General features: G+C 36.5%; 2 protein-coding genes across 6 annotated transcripts in view; one reads left to right on the forward strand and one right to left on the reverse strand.

Annotated features, from left to right (window-relative positions):
* Positions 1 to 1,842: 1,842 nt before the first annotated feature.
* Positions 1,843 to 11,176, forward strand: LOC127814212 (calcium-transporting ATPase, endoplasmic reticulum-type). 3 transcript variants are annotated; one of them, XM_052355565.1, is made up of 8 exons: positions 1,843 to 2,117; positions 2,823 to 4,454; positions 4,542 to 4,663; positions 8,539 to 8,817; positions 8,908 to 9,291; positions 9,402 to 9,511; positions 9,596 to 9,824; positions 10,388 to 11,176. In XM_052355565.1, exons 2-8 carry the CDS (start codon positions 2,975 to 2,977, stop codon positions 10,946 to 10,948), a joined length of 3,165 nt encoding a protein of 1,054 aa, XP_052211525.1. In that variant the 5' UTR covers positions 1,843 to 2,117; positions 2,823 to 2,974; the 3' UTR covers positions 10,949 to 11,176. The 3 variants fall into 3 exon arrangements, with proteins under 3 accessions (XP_052211525.1, XP_052211522.1, XP_052211523.1); XM_052355562.1 differs by having other exon boundaries at positions 2,864 to 4,454; XM_052355563.1 differs by lacking the exon at positions 1,843 to 2,117 and adding an exon at positions 2,153 to 2,306 and having other exon boundaries at positions 2,864 to 4,454.
* Positions 11,177 to 12,546: 1,370 nt separating this feature from the next.
* LOC127814213 (U-box domain-containing protein 44-like) overlaps positions 12,547 to 26,354 on the reverse strand; it is a 47,105-nt gene continuing 33,297 nt past the window's right edge. For all 3 annotated transcript variants that reach the window (XM_052355567.1, XM_052355566.1, XM_052355568.1), the window contains 2 exons: positions 15,909 to 16,396; positions 12,547 to 14,182 (listed from right to left, as the gene is read on the reverse strand). In XM_052355567.1, the coding sequence (XP_052211527.1) occupies positions 13,196 to 14,182; positions 15,909 to 16,396 (1,475 nt within the window). In that variant the 3' untranslated portion in view covers positions 12,547 to 13,195. The remainder of the gene's footprint in view (positions 14,183 to 15,908; positions 16,397 to 26,354) is intronic.

Genomic DNA, 26,354 nt, shown 5'->3' on the forward strand with positions numbered 1-26,354 from the left:
AATAAAAAAAATACCACATTGCTGATGATATTATCTCAGTGATGACTGATACCATCACTCTTTTAATTTTTATTTTCTCAACAGAACAGACAATAAATTATATGAGAAAATAATATTCAGTTCAATTGAATATAATCAATTGGATCCATCGTGTTTTTAATGATTGGATTGCTAGTAAATTTTAGAACTGCGTGATGTGAGTTATTATTTATTGGAAAAGAAATCAAAGAAACTCTAATAATTCAATCCTCAAGGTGACACTAAATTAAGGGATTAATTATACCAATAAACACTGAACTTTATATTCTATTACTACTTGATCATTGAACTTTAAAATATTACTCGTTACTCACTTATCTTTTAAAATCGTTTTTCATCCATCATTCGTTAGTTAAAGTTAATTATGTCAAACAGAAAACACACATGGCACTGATGCGTGCTAATAGTGGCATTAACTGTCAATCATAATCTGCCACGTCCCCCCTCTAAACTCACCTCATTCTCCTTGCCTCACCCTTTCTCTCTATCTCTCGACTTCAATTTTGCCGACGATAGCAAACTCGCGCGTTCACCACCGCTGCACTTACTGCTACAACCTCCATCGGCGTTTAACGCCGTAGCCTTCATCGACAATCACTGCTGCAACCTCCATCGTTGCACCCGTTGCCGCAGCCTTCATTCGCCGCAACATGCATCTTAGACGATGCCTGGAAAACGATTCTCATCTAATTCCTTCACGTACTTTCTTACAATGGTAGAGACTCTGTAACTAACAATGGTTGACATTTCCTTCCCTTGCGATTGAGGATGATTGGCCCTTCTTTACACCTAGTGTTTTACAACGTTAATATTCTTCCTTCGTGTCCATGGCTTGTGAGAGTGAAATCTCTTTGCAGATATCTCCACTAATGGGCTTTTTTCTCTCCTCAAATGACTCTCTATCACTAATGGACTTTTGATCTTCGACGAGCAATGGCCTCTGTTTCAGTTCTCCGTTTCTTTGTATACATTTATTTCTTCTTTCTCTTAACCTTTCTTTAGGCCAACTACGACGCTCTATAGGTGTTGTCTGAGAAAGAGGGGAGTGGGATTGAGATTGGGAAGAGATGGTGAAGGCTAACGTCTGAGACGCAGGATGCATTAGATGAAGGCTGTGGCAACAAGTGTAATGGTGGAAGCTATGACGGTGAATGCCGATAGGGGTTGTGGGTAGGGGGTGCAACGATGGTGAACGATGAGTCTATTATTGGTAATAAAATTAGAGGCAGGAGAGAGAGAGTTTTTTTGGAAAAGAATGTTTGGAGACGTGATAGATTATGATTGACAATTAATATCATTATTAATATATATCAACGTCACATGTATTTTTTGTTTGATATCATTAAGTCTAATTAACGATTAGTTAATGAGTAACAGATGAAAAATAATTTTAAAAAATAAGTAAGGAAAGAGTAACATTTAAAAATTTACTGATGAAGTAATAACAGAATATAAAATTCAGTAATTATTAATATAATTAACCCAAATTAAGGAACCAAAAGTCAGCCAGCTTAGACAGAGGGAGGGAGGGAGGGAGGGAGGGAGGGAGGCATTGTCTGTCTCTCGTTGTCCCAACTCAAGTCGAGGTGTCTGGAACTGGAAGGATTCTGCAACCAAATATTATTATTATTAATTAATTAATAATTAAATCTTCCATGTTAATGCGTACGGTAAGTCGCAGACAGGCACGGATACCGAAAGAAGTCAACCTTTGGGCTGTACTCGGAATTGAATAAAACTCGAGGGGCTCCATCATAATTTTCGAGTTTTCTTCAAATTTTAAAAAATAAGAAGCGCTTGCCGAAATTCCCGAAAAAACTCCTGAACTGAAGCCAAACAGAGCGTTGGCCGTCGTCACTCGTCAGCCGTCAGTGACGGACGGTGGGCGGGCGAGCGAATAACACCCAACCAACAAACCGAATTAATTTTTCAGTTTCCAATTCAGTCGCTTCGCTTCGATGCCTTTCAATTTCAAACTCAGAAAATTTCCAGTCATAGACGGCCCCAAAGAATTTTCTTTTTCACTTTGCTTTGTCTCAAAGCCATCTCTCTCCTTCTCCTTCTCCTCCCTCCTATAGGTACAAGATCCCCTCTCTCTCTCTCTCTCTCTCTCTCTCTCTCTCTTTATATATATATATATGTGCAACTCTCTCTGCATTGCTGCGTTTTCTTCTCCATTTTCGTTTCTGCAACCATAACCTCTGGCCCCTTTTTAGCAATTGTGCTTATAAGCAGAATTTGAAGTCGGTTGGTGTGGGTTGCCATTGGTGAGACTATTTTGTTTTTTGTTTCTGTGTTTTCCTCTGATGCTTCTCTCTAGTTCTATGGCTTGTCTTCGATTGCGTCGTGTTAATGTGCCCAGTGGTTTGCGGGGTACTTTGTTGCTCTTAGCGCCTGTTATCTATTTTTCCTATTCTTTCTTGGCAATTTATTTAGTTTTCTATTTCCATTTTGCTGTGATTAAAGGAGGCCTCAGTTTCTAGGGTTTACTTTTTATCGATTTTACTGGGGACAAAATCCAAGTTTTTAACTTGATGGAGACACTGACGTGACATATGTACTCTTTTTCGTTTTTCTTTTTTCTTTTTTTTTTGTGCTCGATGATTTGCACCTCTTTCATCCTGTTCTGAGGCCAGATAATCAGTTTCATCCTTTTTTGTCTTCTTTTTTTTTTTTTGGTTAAAACCTTTTTCTACTCAATAGCTTGGACAGAAAATATAGTCGTAATTATATCAGTATTTGTTTGACGTCTTGTATCTGAACGCGTGTTTGTTTGTTAGCAGAAGTCAATTTTTGAATTATGCAGTATTGTTGCATATTTCAGGCTTTTCAGAACTTGTTTCTGGTGTATAAATCCTGCGTAGGGAGCCAAATGGGTGTAAGGCAATTTGTGTAGAAAGAAATTCTTGCTGGTGCGGTAGTTTGTTTAGTGTCAATGGAAGTATCCGTGGATGAAAAACTGTTCCCTGCATGGTCATGGTCTGTTGAGCAGTGTTTGAAAGAGTACCAAGTAAAACTAGACAAGGGCCTGAGCACCTATGAGGTTGAAAAGTGGCGAGAGAGATATGGTTGGAATGAGCTTCAGAAAGACAAGGGGAAGCCTCTATGGAGGCTCGTTTTGGAACAGTTTGATGATATGCTAGTTAAGATACTTCTTCTTGCCGCTGTCACATCTTTCATTCTAGCTTACTTGCATGGAGATGAAACAGGGGAATCTGGGTTTGAAGCATATGTGGAACCGTTTGTAATTATCTTAATTTTGATACTTAATGCCATCGTTGGAGTTTGGCAAGAGACTAATGCTGAAAAGGCACTTGAAGTGCTCAAAGAGATGCAATGTGAATCAGCTAAAGTTTTAAGGGATGGGTATCTTATACTGGATCTGCCAGCAAGAGAACTTGTCCCTGGAGACATAGTGGAATTACGTGTTGGTGACAAAGTCCCTGCTGACATGAGAATTGCGGTTCTGAAAACTTCAACCTTGAGAGTTGAGCAGAGCTCATTGACTGGAGAGGCTATGCCTGTTTTGAAAGGCACTAATCCTATCTTCATGGAAGACTGTGACTTGCAGGCCAAAGAAAACATGGTTTTTGCTGGCACAACGGTTGTAAACGGCTGCTGCATATGTATTGTCATAAGCACTGGGATGCACACTGAAATTGGGAACATACAGAAGCAAATACATGAGGCCTCTCTGGAAGAAACTGACACCCCTTTGAAGAAGAAGCTTGACGAATTTGGAAGCAGGCTTACAACTGCCATTGGTGTTGTGTGCCTCATTGTGTGGGTCATTAACTATAAATATTTCCTTACCTGGGATCTTGAGAATGGATGGCCTACAAATTTCAAGTTTTCATTTGAGAGGTGCACATATTATTTCAAGATAGCTGTTGCCCTAGCAGTTGCTGCAATCCCGGAAGGCCTACCAGCTGTAATCACAACTTGTTTAGCTCTCGGTACACGAAAGATGGCACAGAAGAATGCAATTGTGAGGAAGCTTCCAAGTGTGGAGACCTTAGGGTGTACAACTGTGATTTGCTCTGATAAAACTGGGACTTTGACAACCAATCAGATGTCTGTGATGGAATTTTTCACTTTAGGTGGAAAAACAACAGCCTCTAGAATTTTTCATGTTGAAGGCACAACTTATGATCCTAAAGATGGGGGAATTGTTGATTGGAATTGCTACAATATGGATGCTAACCTGCAAGCACTGGCAGAAATATGTGCAGTTTGCAATGATGCTGGAATATTCTCCAATGGTTTTACCTTCCGAGCAGCAGGTTTACCTACCGAGGCAGCTCTTAAAGTTTTAGTTGAGAAGATGGGGGTTGCAGATAGCAAGGTTAGGAACAAGATCCGTGAAACACAGCTTGCTGCTAACTATTTGATTGACTGCAACAGTGTGAAATTAGGTGAGTTGGTGACTCTCCTTGTTCAGTTTAAGTACATGTTCCAATTTTACCATATGTAAATGAAAAGTTTATCTGTATTTGTGACAGGCTGTTCTGAATGGTGGACAAAAAGATCAAAGAGGCTGGCAACATTGGAGTTTGATCGCATTCGAAAGTCGATGAGTGTTATTGTCCGGGAGCAAACTGGACGGAATAGATTACTTGTGAAGGTAACTTTTACTTATGTTTGTGCTGGATGCTTTAGAGAGTGTAAGAAGTACTTAGTAACTGTTCAAATCCATTTAGTTTTTTTCCCACATGGAATGATTTTCTGCTGGTTGATGCTCCACTAGGAAGGAGGGAGACCTCAAGGGGGTGGAAAATGAAGGGATAAAGAGAGTTTTCAGTGTGGTAGGGAGGAAAGGGGAATCAAGATAAAAGAGGAGGGAGAGGTTTATAGGTCAAATTTTTGAAGGTTTTGAACACTGGTTGGGAGATAAACTCCTAAAAATGTATTTGCAAAATAGTTTTGGAAAACAAGTTTTAAAACAACCCATTCATAGAAAGCAACAAAACTATCTTTACACTGGTTTTAGAAACTGTTTTTATACATGAAAACACTTAAAATATATACAAATGGCTCGCATCAGGAAGGAAGCAGGGCAAGCTCTTCCACCAACATAGTTGATACAAACAACAATTTTTGTTGTAAATAAGTCTGTCTGATGTTGAAAGAGAATTAGAAATAGCAATGGGCCAGGTTTGGACTGATGACATCATGCCCCCCTTTTCACCCTGCTTTCTCAAATATTCTCTTATCTCTGTCTGGTAGAGAGTGCCCATTGGGCATCTGTACAGACTGTACCTGATCAATTCATATAAGAATAACAAATTTATAAAAATAAAAGAATAATTTATAATAAACATATCAATAAATCTACAGTGTTACTTGCAATATTTGCTATTTATTGTACATTATAGGAATGTGCTTAAAATATTCACTTGAATTTGATATAAAGACTAGCAGGTCTTCTTTAATATCAAATCAATACAAATAAAAATTTTAATTAATAACACAAATTATTGGGATAGCACCAAACACAGAATAAATTTTGTCATGCCCACTTAGAATCAAAATCAGAGACATAGATTTAATGTGATTTGGCGATGCACCTATGTCCATGGTCAAATGAGGATTAGGGATTCCCTATGTGAATAACAGGTATACAAAAGTTATAAACTATCTTACTTTCAACCAAAACCCCAATGTGCCCAATCCCTCTCAAATTGGCACTCAATAAACTACACTCAAATTTGAAAACTGAAAAATCAGTTATGGAGAGCTATTTATAATGGATTTTTTTGGTTAATTAACGTTATTTTTTATTTGTTTATGAGGTTAGCATTGGATTTTACCCTTTTACCAAATTAGCATTGGATGTTAACCGAGCTTGGCCAAGGGAGATTTGCCAGTTGGATGACAGGTAGGCCAAAAGAAAGAGTCACTAGTTCAACCGGCAGGTCTTCTTCTAGAATGTGTTGGTATTGGTACTGTTGGTGTAATACCTGTGGTAGTACAAGTATACATGCACGCATTGATATTTGTGCAAGCCACTACTGCTGTTCTCTTCTCTCTCTTCTGCCTCTTCTTCTTTGGTCTCTTGTTGGTACATCTCTTCCACCATTAATGAACCAGTTTGAGACTTGAAGCCCACAATTGTAACCCCGAATTTTGGAAAACTAAGATGAGGAGATAGGTCCTCCAAACACAAACTAAGGTCGTCTCTATGGTTTTCCCATTATAAATTTTTGCCTCTTTGCTGTCCCTTTCTTTAACTAAGTTTTTTTTTCGCTTCATCCCTGTCTCTTTTCTTTAACTAAGTTGGAAGATAGAGGAAAGATGACTCTCTCTCTCTCTCTCTGAAGTTGTTTCTGTTGCACCATACATATATGTATTATATATATTACTGTATGGTGTGTAAATATACGAGAGTGATGTAAGAGATGGAGGATAGCTAACTTGGCTTCTCAATAAACCAGTTCGTCTTGACAAAAAAATGCTTATCAGCATTCCTTGGAAACCTGAGAAAGAGACCAGAAATCGTCTTTACCTAAATCATGCAGACCCCACAGTCTTACTGCCAACACAGCAAATTCTGCTAAGTGTTGGCATAAACCAGCTAGTTGAACCAGAGGGTCTATGTGAGAGGTAGACCCGCCGGTTCAACTGAAGGTTCTTCCTCTAGTCCAGACCTGCCGGTCAAACTGGCGGGTCTTCCTCAGCTACGCTGGGCTAACACCCAATGCTAGTTTGGTAAAAAAATATACTTTGATGCTAATTTCATAAATACATAAAAAAATACTGTTAATTTAATAAAAACATCTTTATAAAGGCAGGATTAGACAGAAATTCTAAGCTCACTGAGTTTTGGATTGGTTATAGAAATCAAATCTCTATCATAAATTTGGTAAACTTAATCAAAATTCAAGGCAATCTCAACACAAATAAATCATTGTTCAACCATCATAAAACATATTTACATCAAATCACTTTTTACAAATCCATTCCAGTGATCAACAATATTCATAACCATTATCATGATCTTTTATAAATCTACTATAATTATCTTTGTGTTTGAGGCCGTCAGGCTATGACTTAAAACATTTTCGTTTAAATTATAATATGAAATTTATAATATCAATCATATATGCTGGTTGCGGATGGGGTATCCCACAAACGTGTCTTCAACCTGAGCAATTTTCTTCTTTTGTAACTGTCTCAGCCAGTAACATTTGAGGTCCAAGACCTTTCCATTTGGGGTGGGTTTGATAGGTACTCAATGGATCAGGTACAAATTATGATCCCTAGAAAAAAAAACTCCTTCCTTTGCTACCTTGTATTGTACCTGCATACTCAACCAAACAGATGCAGGAAGCCAGTTGACTAAACCATTTATGTCCTCCTAACTTCCCTTAATTCTCCATCCCGATAACCAAACAATGTCTTTTAACTGGTTGAGAGAAGATTAGTTTGATATTTTGTTTTTCTTCCTTGTATGCTACAATTCTAGGAACTTGGTTTATTCAGTTGGTACCCAACTGTCAACTCTGCAAGCCTGAATCATAGTGATGAAGGAAATAGAAGCAAAAATTTTGGTAGATATTATTCTAGGCACAAATATAGAAACTAGCATATTTTATTTATTTTTTTCCTAGTTAATATCTTATTTATTATGTTTCGATCAGAGCTTAGTAGCCTATATAATCTCTTTTTTGATGTATCCTTTGGCAGCTTCGATATTAATTCTATATTGATTTGAGACTTCGTGTTGAGTGTTCTTTGTATTTGTTCTTGTTCTTTGTTGGTTCTGCGTCACATATATACTTACTTGGGCTTGATTAAAAGAATGTGTTTTACCCTATTGTTTGTATTGTTATTGTAATATTTGAACTTTAGAAAGTAGATGATGCAGAACCTGAACCAAAATAAACAAGAGTAATCCCGATTACTCAAAATCAATATTAATATTCAATATAATTTATCAAATCTGTCCTTCAATACTTCCTTGAAGGATTATTTATATACAATTAATAGATATGAGCCTATACTAACAACAATTCCTTTCTAACTAGGATTCTTTGGTTTTTAAGCTAATAAAGGTAATCCTAATCTAATTAGGATTGTAGGACATAAAAGAAATTAAAAAAAACTAGGAAACAAATTAAAATAAAGAAATTAATATCTATTTTTACTCCTAAAATATTGTTTTCCAAAACATTTAACTCTATGATCTCCATCATTAGACTCCTTTATTCTATTTTTTCTTTTTCTGTTGTCAATCATTCTGTTTGACTATGCACTTTTTTTTTTTCCCTCACAGTAACAGAATGGATGCACGTTTTTTGGAAAGTGCCCCATAACCTGAAAATGCAACCTCTGAATTTGTTACTTACATCTCTGAGTTGTCTTTTGCCTTTTTCAATGGTTTCTCCTTTCTCTGGTTACCTGTCATACTGCACTGGGATTTGCTGGTTATTTGCCACTTGCAGCATTCTTCCCTAATTGATCTCATTTTCAGCACTTCTACTAAAATGGGATTTGCAGGGTGCTGTTGAGAACCTATTGGAGCGCAGTTCACATGTTCAACTTGCAGATGGATCACTTGTTCCAATTGATGAACCTTGTAGGCAACTTCTGTTGTTGAGACATTTGGAGATGAGCTCAAAGGGATTGCGTTGCTTGGGTATGGGATATAAGGATGATTTGGGAGAGTTTTCAGACTACTATGGTGATAATCATCCTGCCCACAAGAAGTTACTGGATCCAGCTTACTACTCCTCCATTGAAAGTAACTTAGCTTTTGTTGGGGTTGTTGGTATAAGGGTAAGCTTACTTTTTCGTGATAGGCTTGCAGTTTTTATACTTAGCCTTAATCTGCTGTTTACTCCTGTAATAAATACCTGTGCTGAACAGGATCCTCCTCGTGATGAAGTTCACAAGGCCATCAATGATTGTAGAGGAGCTGGAATTAAAGTCATGGTGATAACCGGTGACAATAAGTCCACTGCAGAGGCTATTTGTCGGGAAATTTGTTTGTTTTCTAAAGGTGAGGATCTCAGGGGGAGAAGTTTAACTGGGAAAGAATTCATGGCCCTTCCTTCTGCTGAGCAGATTGAAATTTTGTTGAAACCTGGGGGAAAGGTGTTCTCACGAGCAGAGCCTAGGCACAAGCAAGAAATTGTAAGAATGCTAAAGGAGATGGGGGAAGTTGTTGCAATGACTGGAGATGGTGTAAATGATGCACCTGCACTGAAACTGGCTGATATTGGAATTGCCATGGGGATTACTGGTACAGAGGTAGTCTACTCCACACCTCATCAGGCCCTTGTACTGCAAGTTTACTCATTCTTTATTAGTTTGACTGCAAAATTTTTTATGATGTACTCGTCATCTCCTGCTCTTTCCAGGTTGCAAAAGAAGCTTCAGACATGGTTCTGGCTGACGATAATTTCAGCACCATTGTCTCCGCTGTTGCAGAGGGTCGTTCTATTTATAATAACATGAAAGCTTTTATCAGGTATATCATTTGCTTTCTCTGCCTTTCAGAAAGGGTAGATAACTTATAATCTCCCCGCACTTTCTTTATTATCTCAATCTGCAGGTACATGATATCTTCGAATGTTGGGGAGGTTATATCCATATTCTTGACTGCTGCTCTGGGAATACCAGAATGTATGATTCCAGTGCAGCTTCTTTGGGTCAATTTGGTTACTGATGGCCCACCTGCCACCGCACTTGGATTCAATCCTGCTGATACTGATATAATGAGGAAGCCACCCCGCAAAAGTGATGACACTCTCATTAATGCCTGGGTTCTCTTCCGGTATATGGTTAGTGCTCGATCCTGAAATCCCAATTATTATTGTGCCCGCATTCATGGTTTTGCATCTCCTAACCTCTCGAGGACCAATATTCACTGTGTAAGATGAGGTACCCTCTTTCAATGTACAATAATACTGATGATGTTGCAACTTGACTGATGTTAGAACTTTGCTGTAAATTTTAGATGTAGTGTATCTATCCACTGGGTCATCTAGTCTCATTTATTTGGAACCTGGGGTTATGCAATGTCAATGGCGACCAGTAGAAAAGAATTTATGTGCTAGCACATTTACCACCTTAGTTTACTAGACTCTGTATGTTCTTGTGTACTTGGGACAAGATTCGGTAACATTTAAAAATTGAGAAGGTAAAGGTTTTCCCTAATAAAATATTTAATGTGCTTCCAGTTAAGATGAAAATTCCTTGGGAAAATTTTCAGTGTACAGTATTGCTACTTAAAATTCATTGGTCACTAGCTAGAGTGTGTGGGGACACTCTGCATTACATGTTAGGTGAAGAAACTTCACATAAATATGAACAGTAGCTCTGATTGGTGTGCATCATATTGCAGGTAATAGGTTCTTATGTGGGCATTGCAACTGTTGGCGTCTTTATCTTGTGGTACACTCAGGCCTCTGTTCTGGGTATCAATCTTGTAAGCGACGGGCACACGCTTATTGAACTATCTCAGCTTCAGAACTGGGGAGAATGCTCCTCATGGTCAAATTTCTCTGCGACCCCATACACAGTAGCTGGAGGCAGTGTGGTTACTTTTTCGAACCCTTGTGATTACTTTTCCGTAGGTAAAGTGAAGGCAATGACTTTGTCACTTTCCGTGTTGGTGGCCATTGAGATGTTCAATTCTCTCAATGCCCTCTCTGAAGACGTTAGTTTGATCAAAATGCCACCTTGGAGGAACCCTTGGCTTCTTGTCGCCATGTCAATGTCCTTTGGGCTCGATTGCTTAATACTCTATGTACCTTTCTTGGCAGAAGTCTTTGGTGTTGTTCCACTAAGTCTGACTGAATGGCTTTTAGTTATGTTGGTTTCGGCACCCGTGGTTCTAATCGATGAATTCCTCAAATTTGCTGGGAGGAGGAGGAGATCCAGAACCAAGGTAAAGACAGCATAACAGTCCAGCAACGTCGGAGACTTGGCAGGAACGCATGCAGTTTCATCTGGGAGACGGATTACAGGAATGAAGGATGTTGTGGGGACTTGCTGTATTATTCTCTCATACAACTTTTAGTTTTAGTTTTACTTTTTTTTTTAAATTTATTTATTCGGAATAACAATACCATATATATAGATAGATAGATTGCGTTTTGATGGAATGACGATTTGTTCTCTATGAAGATTAGCTGGACTGTTGTTATGTTGTTAACCTGCAAATCGAAATAGGCCATTAATTTTGCAAGTCTAGGAAGACTCATTCAGTCAGGGAATGAGCTACCTAAATCCAGTGACATGTCAGCCAGCCAAATAGCCAATTCTTGCCTGGGAATGGATGGATGTGGTTTTGAATTTTTTTGATCATGATAAATCCAAACTTCAGACCCACACCGCCGCTTACAACATGCAAAGAGGAAGAGGAGCTTGCCTCTGCCCCTTGTCTTGTGTTTGCATGTGTAGCTGCTATCTTCAACTTTCTTTCTTGTGGGCGGTGTTCATGTATTATTATTATTATTATTATTATTTATTTATTTAAACCCCAACAGGTACAAGCGGGCATCATCAACATCAAAGTACTAGGTCTCATATATTGTATAATCCAACGGATATGGATGTCAAAATATGTACTAGAGGAATATTATTGGATAGAGATAGATTGATATTCATTCTAATAGCAGCCTCCAACCAAGTTTACTCCTCTACATCTACATGAAAGAATAACCGAGACGACGCACTTGACATAGTTTCAGCCAAGCCATCATTCAGAAAGAGCATTCTCAACAGCATTCATTCCAAATAACTGCAACTCCTCCTCCTCCTCCTCAGCAAGATGAGTGGGACCCTTGTAGAATGACGAAGCACGAGACTTCAAGCAAGCAGCCAGGCCTAAGATTATAGTACATGTAATTGATAGTACATGTAAATAAACTCACTTTGACCTATTTCACCCGTACTCATGGCAGCATGTGTTCGGATTCGAAAGAATCCTACTCACGACAGCAGTTTCGCCCCTAGTCAATCCACTAGAATAATCAAGAGATTTACAGAATACATATACAAGATCCTCACGGCCTTCGCAAATCAAAAACCATAACAAATAAAACAATAGAGTACAATGCTCAAAATACCCGGACAACCCATCACTCATACCTCACCAATCTCTCTCAAAGAAAACCCCAAGTGATACACACTTACCGTGAGACAAGATTGAAATCACACGCTTTTTTGTTCCTTCTGATTGCTGAGTTCGCCTTTCCCGTTCTTCGACCTTGCTCCTTCGTTCTATTCTTGCTCCTCTCTCTCGCTTGAACTATTAGGGTTTCTCGTGTGTGTGTGTGTGTGTGAAAGTACAAGAGAAAAGCTACCCCTCCTCTGATTTCTCCCCAATTCATAAGTTTATATGCATGGGTCAAGAGACACAAATGGCATTAATGGGTTTAACATAAAACACGGGCTTGGGTTGCAAACACCAATGGCCCAACCTAGTTTCTGTATACACAGCCCAAATAACAAATCCACATGCAAACGAAATTAAGGCCAAATGTAATGCAAATGAAATGGAAATCAAATGCAAACATTTATCAATATATTTTGAATCACAAATCCTAACATATATATAGATATATATATATCTCAGCATATCATAATACAAGAGATTCAGGACTTTTGGCCTTTTTTTTTATTGAGTTTTAGAATGCATGACAGCATCTACAACTGAATCTTAGCAAGACTGAAGAGTTAAAGAATGCAACTTATCATTTAAACTAGGACTACCCAGCTCTCAGCTCATCAGGCCTTGGGGGTGGAGGATTTTACCAATTTCTTACCTCCCACCACAGCAAAACTAATTAGACTCTCAACAAACGCAAACATCATTGGTCTCCTGCTGCTCACATGACATGAAGTATAAAGTCCCCGCAATTCCTAATTTTCTTCAAAATTATAGTTGAGGTCAAGTGCCAGAATGAGTTGAACTCTATGCCAGGCCTAAGGATGTATAGGGCACTTCACATCATATGCACATGCCTGTATGCAGATGAGAGGCCTAACAAGAAAGTTGTGCTTCTTCCTGCTCTACATTTGGATAGTTGCGGTGCATAGGTATAGAAAATCATCTGTGCACATCCATGACTTGCCAAATAGAGAATCATGGGGTTTTCTGAGCAAACAGACACCTCAAATGGAGTATGTAAACTGTTGTAATCCTTCAGAAATATGAAGACTGTTCTTGAAGCACATTCAAATGGGCAAGAATTCTGGCCGCGAGAGGTTTTGTAGTATTATTTCCCCTCTGAGTCAAGTCAACCAAAGGCATCTGAGCTGAGGGTCCGTATTTCTGTTTGAAATCCACCTGTCGAAAAATTCTCTCTAAAGAAATCAGAACTTTCTGCTGCAATGTGGAGGAAGGAGTATCGAGCAGTCTTATAATTGATGGCATGGCTCTTGCTTCAGCCAGTACCTTACTACCACTTTGCAATTTTGGACCTTCAATCAAAGTCGATAACGCCTCTAAAGCAGCTTCACAGGCTCCAGGGTCGTCAGGTTCTCCAAGAACTTTCACAAGAGGTTCCACTGCACCAGCTTCCAGAAGGCATGATTCTTCTGTACAGGTTACTTGATGAACCGGGCACACAGTTTCTGGTGGAGATGAGAAGCAACAAAATCCATGCCGCTTCGGAGATGGCCGGCATAGTGTATCCGAAATTTTAGAAAACTGAGCCAGCAAAATAGCTGCCTGCCTTTTTGTTAAGCTGGTACCTAACTCCAGCAACTGTACCAATACAGGAATCACACCGATTTCAACCATTTGCCTTTGTAATTGTTGATTTGTTGGATCACTAAAATGGAAGGTGGCTCCAACAGCACTCTCTATCAACTGATCGTTACGGGAACCATTGTGTTTACTAATACGAATAAATTTGAATATAACTGGAAGAGCCTCTGCATTCAATAGCCGCTCAGTAAACTGGGGAGATTTGGGAAGTTTAGAGATGATCCCAAGTGCAGAAGCAATTTCTTCATCATCATTAGAAGTTTTGATAATCTTAAGTAGGGTCTCAATTGAATTCTGATGTTCCAATACAGTGGTTTCATTATCATCTTCTATCAAGCAGTAGAGCAGCTTGACAGCATTTGCCCGTACACCAAGGTTATCGGCCTCACATAATGTGACCAACAATTGCACAGCTGAGAACTGCAAAAGCTGTTAGTTAATACTCTGAAAGAAGAATAACCCTACACAATGAAGGGAGGCCAAAACAGGTAATGCTTTAATTTACTCACACTATCTTTGCAATCAGGAAATGAAAAGAGAGTAAATACCCTGACTTGTTGGCAGACTTGTGTAAAAGACATTGGTAAAGAGGAAAAAAAAGTCTGATAAGAGATGAAAATGATTTAAATCTTCCATGGATGAAGCTAACAATCATAAAAATGCTTTAAATCTTCCATGGATGAAGCTAACCTTCTAGCTATTGTCTAGGACTTCCAGGTTTATATATTTTCCAATTGGAATAAATTGTGATTTTTGAATATAATTATTCCATTATCATACTTAAAAGCTTAATCATTCTGTATATAACAAGATCAATGCTACTTAACCATTGTTAAATTATGTACCCAAGCGCAAAATGTTAGAGTACAACTGTATAAGATATTTCCACATCCACGTGTCCTGAAACTCAGCAAAAAATGGAATTTTTACTTTTGTGCTGTTTTCATCAGTGTGGGAGTAGCAAAATTCTGGAAGCATTTCAGAAACACAAGGGAAAAGGGAAAAATATAGGAAATGTTCAGAGACTATTATGAAATAAAAACTAAAACCTAGATAAATGAATATGCAAGTGCAACAACTAAATAATTGATCACGCACAGATGCTATATATTTCTTTGACCAAAAGTTATATGTGCATAATCTGAAAGCAAATTCTATATATATACCAAGAGTTATCAAATAACTATTACAAAATTAATTTATCACACCTAAGCTATTCAGAACGTGCATTAAGATTCTAAAGAATTGAGGTCTACAAATATGAAAATTAGCAATGATATTTAATTTTTAAAAGTCCAGTAAATGCATTCAAAGAAGGTTAAAGTATCCAAGGTGGTGGAGGTGCTTAGGACAGACAAGGTTAATTTTTAGCATGATTAAACAAAGGGTTGAATAAATGTCAATGAACATAGAAAGCTCATAAGCTAATTTTTTGAAGGTCAATTAAGGAAGGGGGTTTATATCAGAGGACAAAGAATAAGAATATATAGCAGCAGCAGAGACAAAAACCAATGAAACAGTAAAAATATGGTTAATTTTTTATAGATTTTTTTTTAATCAACAAAGAATATTATTCATATTATTTTTATTTTCTTACAAAAAGATAAGATGAGATTTGTTCTTCATCTCTCTGTTTTGATCTTCTCATTTCTAGTTTCTCATTTTGTCTTATTAATTGAAATTTTCTCCATAAAACATTCTTAAACAAAAGAAGATTTTAGTAGGTAATAAAACAACTTGTTTCCAAATATTCGACTGCATTTTGACACATTTCAATGTTTCTGTGGAAATATTGGAATTTCTTGATATTTACTGTTCCAGAAAATAGAAATTTATTTTCCATTTTGATGGAAAAGAACAAAATGTGGTTCCTTTAGCTTATTGCTAGGCAGCTTGTCGATAGGTGCCATATCTCAAGGCGGAATTGGTATTGCTGACAAATTAGACAGTCTTGCTGTCATATCCGTATTATGCTTAACTAATACCTTCTATTTCCTTCAAAAGATATTTCTTCCAACTCCAGGGCTTAACATATTGAAATTTGATACCAGGTACTTTTGCATATCTGGAGTTGTACTCTTCCAACTAAATGGATCATTTTTTTTCTAAAATGGGCTACAAGAATCTTCCACATAAATACTCATACCTGAATTAACTTAGCCTTGATAGTGGTAGCAAATGGAGAATGGCACATTGCATGAAATGCCCTGAGAATGCTTTGCTGCACAGGAGGCCATGTCAAGTTCACCAATAAGAACATTCCGCATATCTGTTCATCAGCTTCCAACAATGATACTGGTGTCGTACTTGAATCTTGAGATCTAGTTGATATAGCCAGATGCACAAATGTGGCTGCTACCTGTTCACGCAAAGTTGGTGGAGATGTGTGAGTGCAGAGAATGTCTAGTAAGGGGACAACAACACCTCCTCTTATCATCTCCAGCCCATTCTTTGGTAAGCTTGCAAGATTTTGAAGAGCTTTAACAGCCACTTTCCTAATCTCCGCGTCACCCTCTGTTAACAAATTAAGTAGAGAACCTAGTATGCCATCCCTGAGCAGAGATGATTTATTGTGATCAGTCAACTCCATGTCGGCCACAGTTGTGGCCATGAGTAGCTTCTCATCCTCTGGCCCTGAAATACAGATGCCGTGGGGTTCGTGGTTATAAATTTGTGTTCGCACAATTTCAATCAGGCTTGAAGCAAGTCATCATGACAACTAGATTATACCAACATTAGATTTTTGCATTATAGGAGATTTACTTCACTCAATCAATGCAGAGGAGAATCAATTATCTACTACATTGTAATTGTAAACAACAATTGTCCAGGACATTTGACCTTAACTCAGGCCATGAAAAATCAGGAAGTTATAGAATAAAAACTGGGTACTGTGTTCTATGATTGGCAAACACTTGAACAAGATAACAGAATTGCTCACAAGCTGTCTGGGTGCCAACAAATAAAAGTTTAGGGCCTGTTTGATTTTGCTGTCATTTTGAAATTTCTATTTTCATTTTTCAATTTTTAGAAACAGAAACGGAAAAAGGTGTTTTATGTGCCATTTTTGTTCCCAAAAAAGTGACTGCAGTTTTCATTTGTCTAGGTGTTTCCGTGTTTGTACTTTTGTTTTCATTTGATTAACTAGCCACCCTCTTCATCAACTCAACCTTTGCTAATCAACTAGCTACACCCTTGTCATCAACCAAACTAAGAATAGCAATAAAGCGAGTCTGGACTGGGGACCCCTTCCTTCATCCCCATCCTTGCATGCCCATGCCCATGCCCATTCCCTTCCCCGTCCCCATCCTCATCAGTCATCCCTGTTAGGTATTTTGTGTAATTCCCTGACCTGTCCTTGTGGGGTACCAGGTACCCAGCAGTTGCCAGTGCCCGGTAAAATCATACAAAAATAGATAAACAGTTAATCTTTTTCATGGTTTAAATAATTTCCTAACAAATTTTTTATGTTACTTTAATTTCATTCATTCATTACAAGGAAAAGAAAAACACTCAAAACAAAAATATATCAAAACCTATAAAGTTTTTCACCATTCTTACAAAACTACACAACCAGCAAGCATGAAGCAACACAAGTTACGATCAGTAAATTAAAGAACATTTCAACGAGTAGGTGTGCAAAGAATCCTGTGTCTCCAATCATTACTCTAATAGATGGAATAAAAAAGAAATAATTATATCATTTATTTATGCTCTTGAAGCAGCAGTAACAAGCATTGCCAAGACACAACAAAAGGCACATGAGAGACAAAACCAAACTAGCTGCTCAAAGGGGGGCAATCCCAAAGACAGCAGCATATTGATTGAAAGAAAGAAGAAAGCATACACAGCAGATCTAAGCAAAGCGGAAGAGTCAAGATTTACTGAGCTAAGGAGGGAGGGTTTTGATAGATGATATGCAATTTGCTGGTCAGACAGAGGATCATTGGTCAAATGAAGGATTGCTGGTCAATGGAATCAACAAAGGTTGCTGAAATGTAGCTCATTGAGCAAGCGAGGATGTTATTTATGCTGAACCAAATGCCATCAGAGTTTTTCCAAGAAAAACATGATGGTTCTGATATTGTTTGGCAAATTTGGTTCGTAATTGGTGTTTAAAGAAGTTTATACTGTAAAACTCCTTTTCTATTATTTGGATTTGACACATTTATATTACAAATGGTAATTGCTCATATGGAGACAGTTACACAGAAAAAAATTGCCTAATTATATATTACAAATAACTGTATAATTAATGAAACTGTCCCTATATTTTGTCTGTTTCTATTTCTTGTACACGATTTTCTACACGCCCTCTCAAGCTAGGCTGTAAATATTAAGAAAGCCCAACTAGGTGATGAATTGTGTGTTAATTTTGAAAAACAATGTTTGAAAAATAAAACTCTTCAAAAATAATTGGATTTGCTATCTAATGAGTTGGAAGCTTTAAAATCAAATAATGAATTGTTGCTTGCTTTAAATAAAGAATTTTCAATAAAAAATGATTTGAAAGAAACTAAATTGAAATATCCTAATGATGCTTTAAATAAGAAACCTATTTTAAATAGGAAGATTTCAAATTCATGTGATCATGAAATATGTGTTCAAAATTTTCATAGTCAAAGAGCTTATGTCAAAAGCTCATTGTTACACACCTATCATAACATTAGATACTTTCATTGTTGCAAGTTAGGCAACATTCCATCCTCTTGTTCTTTTAAAAGAAAATTATCTAGTGGTCATAAAATGAAATGGATGCCTAAGGAAACTAAGCTTTCTAATATTTCTCATACTAAACCCCAAGGATCCAAGCATGTTTTGATACCTAAAAATTCTCATTTAAAGAGGAATGTGCGTAAGGATAAAATGAAAACAAATTTCAAACAGAAATCATTTGTTTCACATCCTAGCTATAGGTTTCATTTTATAAACAAAAGTTTTGTAAGAAGCAATCCACATAGGTTTAAACAAATTTGGGTTCCTAAGGAGGAGCTCTATGCTAACATTGGTGAATCCAAAGTGGTTTGGGCACAAAAAGTTTGTGGATGATTTATTTGTATAGATTTGCTTGACATTCAAATGGAGCTCAATGTCAAAACATTTTGGATGAATCAAGCAAGTAAGAAAAGGGGATCAAGAAGAGATTCAACCCCAAATGATAAATTGCCATCCCAGAGTAAGTAAGATTTTATCATTTAAAATCTTGGTGGTATATTTCTTTCCCTAAACTCTATATGTTTATGAGTTTTGATGATAATGAATTATGAGTTTGTCTTTATGATTGTGTTGAAAATTTTATCCATAATTATATTGGAGAATAAAAGTTGTTGATATGTGCTAGAAAATGTTGTCTTGATAAATAGTCTTAAGCACAACCTAATTAGGATAAGTCAATTGTGTGATAAGGGACATAAAGTATGCTTTAATGCCAAATCATGTGAAGTATCTTGTCTCAAAACAAATAAAATGAAGATCATAGAAAATAGGATAGAAATGTGTATAGACTTATCCTTATCTAATATAGAAAAATGCCTAGTATCAACTATCTCTCAAAATACTTTGATGTGGCATAAGAGACTAGGACATACTAGTATGATTGTCATTAGTAAATTATGCAAACATAATCTTATTAGAGGATTGCCTAATGTCAAAAATGAAAGAGACCACATTTGTGGTGCATGTATGAAAGGCAAATAAATAAGGATATCATTTAAACCTTCAAATGAAGCTTCAACCCCTAGGTCTATAATACTACTTCATTTAGATCTTTTAAGACCTATAAGAACACAAAGCCTAGGAGGAAAACATTATGCTCTTGTCATTTAGATGACTACATTAGATTCGATTGGTAATGTTTCTTGTTTCAAAAAGTCAAATGTTTAGAAAATTTTAAATCTTTTGATAAAGGTATATATATATATATATATATATCAAAAATTAGAAGCAATCATGGGGAGATATTTTTTAACAAATCAAGCACTATTGTGAGCAAAATGATATTGATTATAATTTTCTAGTGCTAGATCATCTCAACAAAATGGGGTAGTTGAAAAGAAAAATAGATCTTTAGAAGAAATGGCTAGAATTGTGCTATGTGACAAAAATCTTTTGCTCTAAACCATTAACACCTCATGCTACATGTTGAATAGGGATTCCATAAATCATATCTTAAAGAAAACCCCTACGAGTTATGTACCAAATATTTCATATTTTCATGTTTTTGGCAGTACATGCTTTATGCTTATCAAATGGTAAAATATTGAATATTGAAATGGGAAAATCTCTTGAGCAAATTTCGTTTTTATTCTTAAAATATATATATATATATATATACATAAATTAAAAAGGCTGACCTAGATAAGGTCGACCCTTCTTCACTTACTGTCGGCCTCCCTCCTTCAAAACCCTCTAGGTTTTCTTTGGTATTAGCCGTCGTTCTCTCACTCTCCTCTCACCTGAATACCCCCCCTCTCTCTCTCACTCTTTCGTTCCCTTTCTCGTTGCCAGCGTTGTCTTTTCCGATTGTCGTCGCCATCATCACCTCTAATCTTCTCGCGCCGTTCCATCTTCGATCTCTCTCTTCGGGCTCAGGTAAATATTTTTTTTCTTTCTATTTCGGTGTGTGTGTTATCGTATCTCCCTCGTTTGCCGTCGCCTCTCCGTCGTGCCACCAATCGGATCCACGATGAGTCTCTCTTTTCATTTTTTTTTTGGTTATTCGTTGTTCTTTCGTTTATCTTGTATCTAACCCTCCGCCGATCTAACGTCTGTTTGCTTTGAAACCCAACCTTGTTAAAGTTGTTCGTCTGTTTGCTTTCCCCCTTTCTCTCCTCTTGTTGCCCTTGCCCTCTCTCTTGCTGCTTCGTCATTTGCTGCCTCTTTCTCCTCTCTCTACTCTGCCTCCCAGATCTGTGTCGACAGCCACCCAGATCTAGCTAGATCTATCAAGATCTACTCAGTCCCAACATCCAGTCAGATCTATCCAGATCTACCTAGATCTAATCAGATCTGACCAATACCCAAATCTAGCTAAATCTACCTAGATTAGGCTAGATCTACCAAGTCTTAAAAAAAATAATAATAAAATAAAATAAAAATAAAAATAAAAAAAATAATAAAAAAAACTAGAAGATCATGTCAGGACCCGGTTCTCCGTGCGGTGCCTGCAAAGTATTAAGAAGAAAATGTACCCAATCATGCGTGTTTGCCCCTTTCTTCTGCCATGAAGAAGGATCTATTGATTTTGTAGCTATCCATAAGGTTTTTGGTGCCAGTAATGCCTCAAAGCTCCTGACCCAGCTTCCAGTTAGTGACTATTATGGGGCTGTCGCTACACTCTTATATGAAGCTCAAGCTAGGCTTCAAGATCCGATTTATGGTTGTGTATCCTACATTTTTTTCCCTCCAACAGCAGGTCTTCCATTTTCAATTTCATCTAGCTTTATTGGAGGAATTATTATTTACAAACTCTTATGAAAACCCTAACAATGTTCAAAATTGGTTTCACCCAAAAACTACTTTAAACTTATATTCTGACAGTGGATCTTTCTTTGTGGATAATCCAAACCCTATTTGGAATTTTGAAAACCCAATCATCTAAGAACAAAATGTGTCGTTTCCTTATTTCCAAGAGACTAATTCGCAACATTACCCAGTCGAAACTAGCAATAGCCAGTGGCCATTCCTAGGTGATATCGATAAACTTGGATCCATCGTGTTCAGCAACCATCATCAGCAATGAACATCGACGAAATCCAAAACTATCAACATGGGTGAATTAGATTATTGTTCTATAGATTTTGTAATGATATTGTATTGCTAGAATATTATATGATTACTCTCTTTGATGTTGTGTATTCTTGGATCTATGGTCATGAATATGGAATGTGATATCAAACTTTTTGAATTGTTTGGAGATTATTATGGACTCTTATGTGAATGCCTTATGAATGACACTTGTATATGGATTGTGCACATGTATATGAATGTATGAATGTATGGATTATGTGCTTATTGATTGTTGATCTCATGCAAGTATTCCTACAACTCAACTATTTCTATGTTCTTGATTTAAGAGGGAGTATCTAAGTATGGTTGACTTGTTTCTAATCATATCAGTTTAAGGGGGAGTTTTTGAATATAAAATGATTATAAACATTTCCTCCAACTCATTATTCCTTTAAGAGTTTTGATTTAAAGAGGAATCTTGAGCTTCTTTTTTTTTTGAACACAAACCTTTTTGATTTATGACAAAAAGGGGGAGAGATATATGTTGAAATTGATTTTGGGTTTTGTTATCATCAAAAAGGGGGAGATTGATGTTTTACTCTTGTGTTGGATTTGATGATGAAAAATAAATAATTTATATTTAAGTCAAGTATATGTTTTGGAAATAAAAATCAATTTCAATACCTTTGCGAAACTAAAAACCAAATGATCTATAATTTTCTATATATGGAGATTTACAAAAACTAGTATTAAGATTTAAAGGAATCTCCTAAATGATTTTTCAAATTGGTTTTGAATCATTGGATAAATGAAGCAAAATATTTGAAAGGCAAAAGACTATGTTGTTTAGCCCAATTGGTCCAATCCCTTAATGGATTTTTGATATGACTTATGGTGAAAAATATATTTTAAGTATTATTGTATTTTGTGTATCAAAATGAACCAAGAAATGGTTATTTCTCTAAGTTTGGAAGATTAACACATTATAAAGAGACAAAAGAAAATGTTTTCATTTTGAAAAACTATCTCCTGATACTTTAATAGCTAATATTCATTGTTGTTAAAACGATTTTTAATGAATTTTTCAATAAATAGAAGGTATGTATTTTGAGAGGTAAATTTGTTAAATCCTGAATTTGTACTACAATCAAAATTCTATTTTCTTATTATTATGGATTTTGATTTTTTAGATATTTTTATTGAATCCAAATGGGGGGTACTTTCTTATTTACATTTATGTATTAAAGTAAATGGAAGGTAAAATATAAATTAAAGAAAATGAGGACATTTACTTAAACTAAAGAAATGTAAATATGTTGTGGATTGTATCATCAAGCAAAGTTAATAGCATCAGTGAATTTTTATCTTGGCAAATTGTCAACAGTTTGTTTCAAGATGTCGACAGTTTCAAACCTTGCTCTCTGTATCTAAATGTCGACAGCTCCTGCATAAAAAATGTTAACAGTTCTTCAATATTGTCGACAATTCTTTATCAAATGTTGACAGTTTATGTCGCAGATAGCTTCCAACGGCTAGATTCTCCACTATTCAAGTCTCTAACGGCTATATTTTTGAATGGGCTCAAGATGCACTATAAATAGAGATCAAAGGGATGAATCAAGACACCCAAGAGATTACATTACAAGCTTCCAAGTGCTTACTCTATTGTGTGCTTCATTGGTGATTTTATTTCTCTCCAAAAGGCTTTGTGCTTATCTTTGTAAATTTATCTTCAAGCCTTCTTGTATTATTGAGAGAATTTGTAACTAAGAGTGATAACTCTTAGATCCTCTCTTATCTTGTACTACTTTGTAAAATTCCTAACTTGTTGAGCTAGAGGACTTGCTTATTGAAGCAAGGGGTTAAAATACCTAACTTGGTGCTAGAGGGCTTGCTTGATTAAGCAAGAGATTGTAAATTCCTAGCTTGTTGCTAGAGGGTCTATCTGAAGAGATAGGACGCTTTTAGTGGATTAATTAAAAAATCCTTAGTGAGGAGCTAAGGTAGTGGATTAGGCTTGTTTTAAGCCTGAACCACTATATATCGTTGTGTCTCTCTTCTTTGCTTGTGCTACTTCTTTCATTTATTGTTTCAAGCATTTCAATAATCCTCACTTTCACTAAAATCTCATTTTTCATCAAAAGGATTTTTAAGTTCAATCAATTTTTTAAAACAACCCAATTCACCCCCCTCTTGGGTATTAGTGCCATTGCTATGATGATGTTTATGATGATGTTTTCTTAAGGGGGAGTTATTTGTAATTTTCTTTCTTTCCCAATTCCTTCTTTTTTTAAGGGGGAGCATTTTTATTCTTCTATATCTTTTTTGATTTTTAACAAAAAAGGGGGAGATGGGTATATATATATAGGTCAAATGATTTTTATATGTTTTTTGTCATCATCAAAAAGGGGGAGATTGATAATTTGCTTCTTTGCTTTAGGTTTTGATGATGATCAACAAGAATGGTTTGCTTGTCAAAATAAATTTACATTCGTTTTGGTTTCAAACTAAAAATCATTTTTCCATCCTTACAAAAATCAAAATGGTTTCTAAATCAAAATCATCATTTTTAAATACGTTTTCCCAAATTCAATTTATTCATATAGATTATTTGATATACATGATAAACATGTTTTAATCTTAAGAATTCAAAGAAAGGGATAAAGGAGAAAAGAAGTCTTGTAAATAAAAAATGTCTCTTTAAATCATAAATAGCAAATGTCGACAGTTCTAAAAGAATATGTCGACAATATTTGTTGTTTGGGAAAAAATGTCGACAATATATCCTAAACTGTCGACAGTCCTCATTAAACTGTCGACAGATTAATTGCATGCTCTCGGTTTCTAAATATCAACAATCACTGCATCAACAATGTCGACAGTTTTTGAAAAATGTCGACAGTTGTTTAAATTTGACGTAACCTGTCGACAGCCTGAAAATAAGCTATCGACAACCTCTATGGCAGACAGCTTTTAGCGGCCAAAATTCCTTCCTCCATGATGGTGTCTCCACTTGCAACGGGATGATTTCAAGTTCTGTCTTTCAAACCTCTATAAATGCAAGTCAAGAAGAAGAATTCGAACAACCGAAGTTATCGATCTACAAGCTCCCAAGTGCTCATCAATTGTTGTGCTTTCATTGTGCCCTAAATCTCTTTGTTTCCAAGGCTTGTATTTTATTTGTTATAAAGCATATTGTTAGCCTTGCATTTGTTATTGTTTACATTGTAACTAAGAGTGCATACTCTTAGAAATTTATCTCTTGTATCATTTCCTTTGTTCCTAGCTGGCATAAGCTAGAGGACCTACTTGTCATAGTAGGAAACTTGTATTACCTAGCATTGTTAGAGGCTTGCTTAGTTGTTTAAGCAAGAGGATTGTATTTTCCTAGCTTAATGCTAGAGGGCCTATCCGGTGTGATAGGAGAGTTATAGTGTTTTGCTTGAAAATCCTTAGTGAGGAGCTAAGATAGTGGATTTTTCTTAGTTAAGCCGAACCACTATAAATCCTTGTGTTCTTGTGATCTTTCCTTTTTTATCTTTTCAAGCATTCCTTGATTTCTCTCTTGCTTCACATTTTTAAACCCTTCATTGAAAAAGATTTTCCATTTTTCATTCTTGTGTTTTCCCTTATCAAAACGAGATTGTCTTTACACGATTGATACCTTATCGTGCCATTTCAAGGTCTTGAGGTTTAACGAAGCTGTGGTCTTCATAGAAGACATCTCCTATTTATCAAAAGAATTTTAATATACCAATTCACCCCCCCTCTTAGTGTGTGCCATAGCACTTTTATTCTAACACTAGGATCTTCACATCTTCAAATTGAGTCTTCGGTAGATTCTTGTCCACCTTCAATTTTTTCTTTATGAAGTGCCTGTTTATTTAGGTCACTTTGAACATGTTGAGTTGCTATCAATATCTAATTAGACGACTAAGATATTGGGTAATTGAAAGGTCTCCTTGACAACACCTATGTTGTGTCCTCAATGTTAGAATAGGTCTCCTTTGCAACATCCTAGATTTCTTGTGCTATCTCGTGGAGGATGAAATTTACTCCGACTTGATGTGTCTTTAGGGTCGGAATACTTCTCTTTTATGGCATCCCAGATTTCTTATGCCATCTTGTGGAGGATGACATTTACTTCGACTTCTTGTGTCTCTTCTTTTTTGTAGGACTTCTTGGTAGTCTTCTTGGCCAAGTCCTTGCTAATCACCCTCTTAGGGTATTTAGCGAGGCCAACGATGATGCAATGATTGTAGGGGCAATCAAGAGTGCCGTCATCGAATGACCACATGATGATGACCTTTCGAACGATGAATTGCCCTTGGAGGACGATCATTGCCTTGTTTGGTTTCGGCTATGGCTACGGCAATGGCAGGTGAAGATGAAGGAGATGGGCAGTGATAGATGATGGCAGTGGGTTTTCTCTCAGGAAAGAACTTCACCATCTTCGCCTCTCTCTCCCACTGAACTCTCTGACTCACCACTCTGATACCATGAAGAAGTTTGTATTGTAAAACTCCTTTCCTATTATTTGGATTTGACACATTTATATTACAAATAGTAAATGCTCATATAGAGATAGTTACACAAAAAAAAAAAAAAAAAAAAATTGCCTAAGTCTAACTATATATTACAAATAATTGTATAATTAATGAAACTGCCCCTATATTTTGTCTAACTGTCTACTTGTCTCTATTTCTTGTACACGGTTCTCTACAGTGTTGGGGAAGTTTGACATAGATCATGTTCGTGGTTTTGACATTAGGCGATGTGTTATATGTGTTATACTCATTTGTGTTTTGAGGAGTTTTCATTTGAGTGATCAACCACGTTCTCAACAAGGACCCTTTCCCTTCCT

The sequence above is a fragment of the Diospyros lotus genome, chromosome 12 (genome assembly GCF_014633365.1).
Source record: "Diospyros lotus cultivar Yz01 chromosome 12, ASM1463336v1, whole genome shotgun sequence".
NCBI classification, from domain to species: Eukaryota; Viridiplantae; Streptophyta; class Magnoliopsida; order Ericales; family Ebenaceae; genus Diospyros; species Diospyros lotus.

Excerpts from the sequence above, each read along its gene's own strand:
- LOC127814212 (XM_052355565.1), top strand. The coding sequence starts at position 2,975 with ATGGAAGTATCCGTGGATGAAAAACTGTTCCCTGCATGGTCATGGTCT. Across the intron at positions 4,455-4,541 it reads CTGCAACAGTGTGAAATTAG|GCTGTTCTGAATGGTGGACA; the intron begins GTGAGTTGGTGA and ends TATTTGTGACAG. Across the intron at positions 8,818-8,907 it reads TTGGGGTTGTTGGTATAAGG|GATCCTCCTCGTGATGAAGT; the intron begins GTAAGCTTACTT and ends TGTGCTGAACAG.